A 6,858-nucleotide genomic window follows, 5' to 3' on the forward strand; every position below is an offset into this window, starting at 1 on the left:
TTTGCATCCTTGAACATGAATTCTTAGTATTTGCTTATACACACATGAAATGACCTTTTCTGAACAAAGAATACTTATATGTGTAGTTATTTTATAAGCTTGAATTTCTTGAGGCATACCAATTAATTTTGGGACAGCTAAGATCCTAGCAACAATTATTTATCAGGTATGTGATGGAAGCATAGAAAATTTGTTATTATGACAATGAAAGGAAATATATAATATGTTAGAATTAGCATAGAAATTTCTAATTTTCTTGTAACGTCATATGAGTTTTGATTTTAATAGATATATTTTTTGTTCAATGACCATCATATTATATGCCTTAAAAGTTGCATAAAGTATACATAAATCAATGTTATGGAAGAGATTGTGTGTTAACGATCTAACTAATGGTATAACATTTGATTTAAAATCCATGTTAAAAATAAAAATGTGGTTGGACCATATGATTTCTAGCCAAGTTCATTTTTTTTTAATCTCCATTACTTTATTGATGAGTTGTTAACCTAAATAGTATAATTTGGATATTATGTGCACAAAGCAACATATGGACCGGCGACTCCTGCAACTTTTTACTTTTTTAAAAAAAAATATGAGAGGATCAAATATATTTTAATATAAAAATAAAAATAAATATCAAACATCAAAAAATGCATGTTAGAAATTTACTTTTAATAGTTATTAACTGTATTGACAAAGTAGTAGTTTGCAATTTTACGGGAAAGATACTCCACTTAGTGGCACTAAGTCACATATCAATTTTATAAATATTTTCTAATGAACTTGATTGATTGAATTTCTTCTTTCTCTTTATTACTTCCATCATCGAGGAGAAATCAATACTCACATAATAGAGGACGATAAAATTCATATGAAAGAAGAACTTAACATTTCAATAATAGAGATTATAAAACTCTTTAAAAAATAAACTAGTATTTATTTATTAAAACTAATTAATATAAAATAAAAATAAAAAACGGACCACCATCATTTTAAAAGTGATGGGTGATAAACCAAAAGATAAAAATTTTAAAAAATAAAAAAATAAATTTGAAAAAGAAGGCGGCTAAAAGATGATATTTTAATATTTGAAGATAGAGAATTACTATTACTATTATTTTGTAACTCTTTTATATAAATAAATTATTAAAAAATAAAATTTATATGGTAATTATTTTTTAATATATATTATAAAGATAATAAATTCTTTGAAATTTTTTATCTAAATTTGGTATATACATCACAATAAAAAAGAAAATAACATGTATATATAAGTTTTTATAATTTGGTATTAAAAAATTGACGTATTTTTTTATTTAAAATTAATAAATATATATCAATTATCTATTGGTTAGTGTATCGACGGAGATATACTAGGACTATGCGAGAATTTTCCTTAGCCTTTACCAATATTAGTAAATAATGACACAAAATTTTTGAATTTGGAACTTTACTAACTGGTATTTCATATTTCCTAAATCCTTTTTATTTTATTTTTTATCAGAGAACAAAGCAAAGAAAAACTATAAAAGAACAAGAAATTAACAGCAAGGCCATCCCAACTTTGTCTCTGAACAGTAGCTCAGAAACTTCACAAGGAGCGTCCACTATGAACATTATATTTCCTAAATCTTTGAATTCGGAACTTCTGTAACTGGTATTTCATATTAGGCACAGATATGAACATTACGAGGTTAAGTTTTCCTTATTCCTTGTATGTGTTTTCTAGTAAATTTGAACTTCAATGACTTGTTTTTTTATCTATTATTCAATTTTTCTTTTGTTCGTCTAAGTTTAGTCTGTGTTTGATTTCTTAGTCTAAGAAATTTCTTTCATTGCAAGTATCCGTAGTTTAATTTTGGGTTCATATTGTATTTATATTTTTGTATAAAATAAAAGATGAACAAACAGATTTTATAATAAAATTTCACTATCAGCAATTAGTTTCTATATATTAATATAAAGATTTCAGGATCGATCGTCATCAATTACTAATTGTATATAAGATCCATCTGTTGCAAGTTCCTAACTTTACAAAAACATTCCTGCAAAACCTTCTTTTTTTTTTTTTTTTTTTCTTTTTGAGGCTATGAAGCTCCAAATTCTTCTAACCTATTTCCTTGTATTCATTCTCTCCAGCATTTCAACCATCACAGGTTGCTATGAGAATGAAAGAGCAGCTTTGCTATCTTTCAAATCCCAGATCATGGACCCATCAAATCGTCTGTCATCATGGCAAGGGCACAACTGCTGCAACTGGCAAGGGATACATTGTTCAGGTTCACTCCATGTAATCTCTGTTGATCTCCGGAACCCGAAGCCTTACCTCCCTATAATAAACTCAAATTCATACCATGTTTCCACTTCCACATCCGAATCTACTGCTCTCCGTGGCACCATCTCTTCTTCTCTTTTTACTCTTACTCGTATCACTTATCTTGATCTCAGCTTCAACAACTTCATGTATTCAAGAATACCCCCTGGAATATCAAATTTTACTCGTCTGACATACCTGAACTTATCGAATGCTGCATTTAGTGACTCCATTACAATCCAATTTGCGAACCTTACATCTCTTGAAAGCTTGGATCTTTCGTGCTCTACAGTCGTGTCTGATTTCTCTTCCATTTCTTATGACTTATCTTTTGAACTGATACAAGTTGGTAGCCCATATGGAAATGTTTATAGCAGCAATCTTTCATCAACAAGTTTGCATTGGTTGCAAGGGATGCACAATCTCAAGGTCTTAAGGTTGAGCGGGGTTGATTTATCACAGGCTTCTGCAATCGCCTACTGGGCTAATCCTATTGCAGCTCTCTCCAATCTTAGGCTGCTATGGTTGTCCAATTGAGAATATCTGGTGAATTGCCAATAAGTCAACTTCTTAATCTCACTCAACTCTCTGTTTTGGTATTGGATTTCAATCCTATTACATCCCAAATCCCAGTTCAGTTGGCCAATTTGACTTCCCTTTCAGTAATTCATTTCACCGGCTCAAACTTGCAAGGTCCAATTCCTTACATTCCACAGCTTCAGGAACTTCATGTGGGTAGCACTGACCTTACAATTGATCTAAAATCGATGTTTTCAAACCCTTGGCCCCGATTAAAGAGCCTAGATATCAGGCATACACAAGTTAAAGGTTCTATTCCACCTTCCATCAGCAATACAACTTCCTTGATCAGGTTTGTAGCTTCGGGTTGTTTAATAGAAGGCGTTATACCTTCTTCTATTGCAAACCTTTCCAGGATGGAAATCTTGAAACTGAACATCAACAACTTAGTTGGCCATCTTCCACCTTCAATAAACAATATGAGAAGTCTTCAAGCTTTGTCCCTGATCCAGAATAATTTGCAAGGACCAATCCCCGATTCAATCTGTAATGTTTCCTCTCTTTGGTATCTTGCTCTAGCGAACAACAATTTTTCAGGAAAATTGCCAGATTGCATTAGCCATCTTCCCAAGCTTGATGTGTTGTTTGTTACTTCGAACTCTCTTAATGGAGAAGTCCACACATTGACTTCTTTACTCCGAGGCTCTAATCCATATATGATAGGCCTATCATTTAACCATCTCACTTTGAAACTAGACAAGCAATCATTACCACCTTCCTTTCAACCTGAAGTCTTGGAACTCAGTTCCTGTAACATTGAAGGTAACCTCCCCAATTTCTTCTCTAACCTGACCAAACTAAGATACTTATCTTTGTCTTACAATTACTTGTCAGGAGCAATCCCACCGTGGCTGTTCAATCTACCACAACTTGGTTATTTAGATCTCTCTTTTAACAAACTGCAAGGATCAATCCCACCTTTTATTCAGCTGAAATCATTTTTCGGTGCAACAACACTGAATTTGGCAAACAATCTCCTTCAAGGACCGGTCCCTTCCCAACTTGTCAATATAGATGCTATCAACTTGTCTGGGAACAGTTTCACAGGGCATATACCAGAGCAAGCAGGGCTTGGAAGTGTAAGGTACATTTCATTGTCTAGTAACAATCTTGTGGGTCATATTCCAGACTCTTTCTGCTATCAAAAGAATGCCTTAATGGTCCTAGATCTATCCAACAACAGTCTTTCAGGTCCACTACCTGGCAATTTAGGAAAGTGCATATATCTTAGTGTTCTAAACCTCGCACATAACAACTTCAGCAATTCAGTTCCTGAAGTGCTAGAAAATGCCAGGAATCTAAGCTACCTAGATCTTACTGGCAATCAGTTTAAAGGTCCTTTTCCGAGTTTCATTCGAAGACTGAAAAGCTTGGTGGTATTGCAAATGGGATACAATAATTTTGCTGGAAAGATCCCTGGATTCATTGGAGACCTCAAGAACCTCCGGATTCTAGTGTTAAAATCCAATTTCTTCAGTGAATTAATCCCTCCTGAGATAAATAAGCTAGAGAAGCTACAAATCATGGACTTGTCAGACAACAATCTCTTTGGCACCATCCCTGAAAAGCTAGAAGGATTGAAGACATTGATAACTCGACCAACAGATGGAGAACTTTTGGGTTATGTGATCTCATTCATGTATTCTGGTGTGGAACTAAGCATGGCTTACAAAGGTCTAATATATCAATTTGACTGTGTCAAGACGTACCATAGTGGAATAGATCTCTCTCTTAATGCTTTGACAGGAAAAATTCCACCTGAAATGACCCTTTTAATAGGGTTAGCAATGCTCAATCTTTCGCATAATGCTCTATCGGGTGAGATCCCAAGTAATATAGGAGACATGATTGGCCTAAACTCACTAGATCTGAAATTCAACAGGTTTAGTGGAAAAATCCCAGACTCCATAAATTTACTGGACTCTCTTGGTTATCTGAACTTGTCATATAACAATTTGAGTGGGAAAATCCCAGCTGGGACACGATTTGATACCTTGTATGGGGATGGTTCAGCATACATTGGGAATGAACATTTATGTGGTGCTGGAAATTTGATCAACTGTAATGACAATACTTCTTCCTCTAGTGAAGAAACCAAAAGTGTGGAGGATAGTATAGACAGGCTGCTGTTCATCGGAGTTGTAGTCAGTGGCTATGGAGTTGGTTTCTGGGGATATTTTGGGGTTCTTTGTTTGATAAAAGAACAGCATAGAAGGAGATACTGGAAAGCCATTGAAAAGATTGCCTTCAAAATTGTCAAGATGTTCATGCAAAGATAGGAAAATTGTGAATTCTAATTCTTTTTAATGTGTTTGTGAATTTATTTAATATAAATTTATAAAATTTGAATAAAATTCATATGAGTATTTTTATGATATTTAAATATTGCGAGATTAATCTACCATAAATAAAAATTAACTAATACTAAAAATATAATTTTATTTTAATCTTTTGAACGATCTTAATATTTGATACTAAATTCAAATTCAAGAATAGAAGTGTGATAGTATTAATAATAAATTCAAATTCAAGAATCTAAGTGTGACTTTCCATTGACTTTGAGTAAAGAGAAAAAAAAAATCAAAAGAATTCTAATATAATAAAAAGATATGTCCACACTAGTATAATAGGTCTAACCTCAAGAAAAAAATAGTGATTTATCCAAAATCATTTACTGTCTTGTTTGGTTTGAATGATCAAACTAAGTTCACATAGAGAGACTTTAGAGTCATGAAAGTTCTTTTGATTATGTAATTTGTATATCAGTTTATTCAATTGTATTAATTATGTCCTTTTCTTAGTATTTTACCATTATTAACATAATTCTCAATTTTATTAGCTTATTATTAGAGTTTAACTCTTATGCTGACAAATAAAATGCAAAATAGTGCCCATAATCTTCATAATATTGGCCCTAGTAGCTCAATTTTTTCAAAATACAAATTGCAATTTTTATTTTTTAAATTAATAGCGCTTTTTAAAAATGACAATTATATTGTTTTTTAGTTAGAATCTATAAAATTTATACAAAAATATAAAGTTTACGTATTTTGAGTGAAGCAAAAATTACATATCAAATTTTTATACAATTGGTTATAGCTAAATTAAATTCTAATAAAATAGAAAATTTTTTATAAAAATTCTACATTAATAAGTTAATATATTCCATAATACTAAAATATTTATTTCAATTTTATTATTTCTATTTTCTTTTTCTATTATATCTTTTTTCAAATAAAATTATTTTTTTATTGAATTCCAACCAAATATAGTATTGGATAAAGTTAAATTTTATAAGGACTCGTACGAGTCAAATTTAAGAAAAAAAAAATTATAACATTTAAATTATGGGTTTTGTTAAATTACCATTATGATACTATAGCACTAAAAATTATGGTCGTTCTCTTTATAATACCACTTCTAAAAGAGCAATTGATATGTGGTGTGATTATTGTATTTCCGATAGTAATAAGTGGAATCGTGCAACATTTTAAGGAGCTTTGTACCGAAGAAATAAACTCAAGCTTATAATTCTTTTTTTTTTTTTTGATAAATAAGTTTATTTTATATTAGATATTAAATGGGGAAAAGCAAGCAGTTGGTTGTAATTACCCAATTCATAAGGCTACCCTATACATCCAAGAATTAAGTCCTAAACTAACCAATTGCATATGAAAAAACCCCGGAACATTTGAGTACAAAAAGAGTACCGAAGTTTAGACAATATTACATAGCAAAGTTGGGAAGAATGGTGCTAGAGACTTATCTGAAAATAATAAAGCCAAGACCAATGACCAGTTATCACAGCAAATGTCCACTAAAGCTTATTCTTTAATGGATCTCTTTCTCTAGTTCCCATATTTCTCTATCTTATAAAATGAAGCTAAATCTGTCGATAGGGTTGTAAAAAATCTGAATGGTTCGACTCGGATTTGATTTGTTTTTTAACTCTTTTAAACTCA

The 6,858-nt window shown here is 31.3% G+C and overlaps 1 protein-coding gene across 1 annotated transcript; it reads left to right on the forward strand.

Annotated features, from left to right (window-relative positions):
* Positions 1 to 2,092: 2,092 nt before the first annotated feature.
* Positions 2,093 to 5,175, forward strand: LOC112535619 (LRR receptor-like serine/threonine-protein kinase FLS2). Its single transcript, XM_048379770.1, has 2 exons — positions 2,093 to 2,746; positions 2,833 to 5,175. Exons 1-2 carry the CDS (start codon positions 2,093 to 2,095, stop codon positions 5,173 to 5,175), a joined length of 2,997 nt encoding a protein of 998 aa, XP_048235727.1.
* The last annotated feature ends 1,683 nt before the right edge of the window (positions 5,176 to 6,858 follow it).

The sequence above is a fragment of the Ricinus communis genome, chromosome 9 (assembly GCF_019578655.1).
Source record: "Ricinus communis isolate WT05 ecotype wild-type chromosome 9, ASM1957865v1, whole genome shotgun sequence".
Taxonomy (NCBI): domain Eukaryota; kingdom Viridiplantae; phylum Streptophyta; class Magnoliopsida; order Malpighiales; family Euphorbiaceae; genus Ricinus; species Ricinus communis.

What these genes read in the sequence shown, in the direction of transcription:
- LOC112535619 (XM_048379770.1), top strand. Translation starts at nt 2,093, where the DNA reads ATGAAGCTCCAAATTCTTCTAACCTATTTCCTTGTATTCATTCTCTCC. An exon ending in AAGGGATGCACAATCTCAAG is followed by an intron (nt 2,747 to 2,832) that starts GTCTTAAGGTTG and finishes CTCCAATCTTAG; the next exon opens with GCTGCTATGGTTGTCCAATT.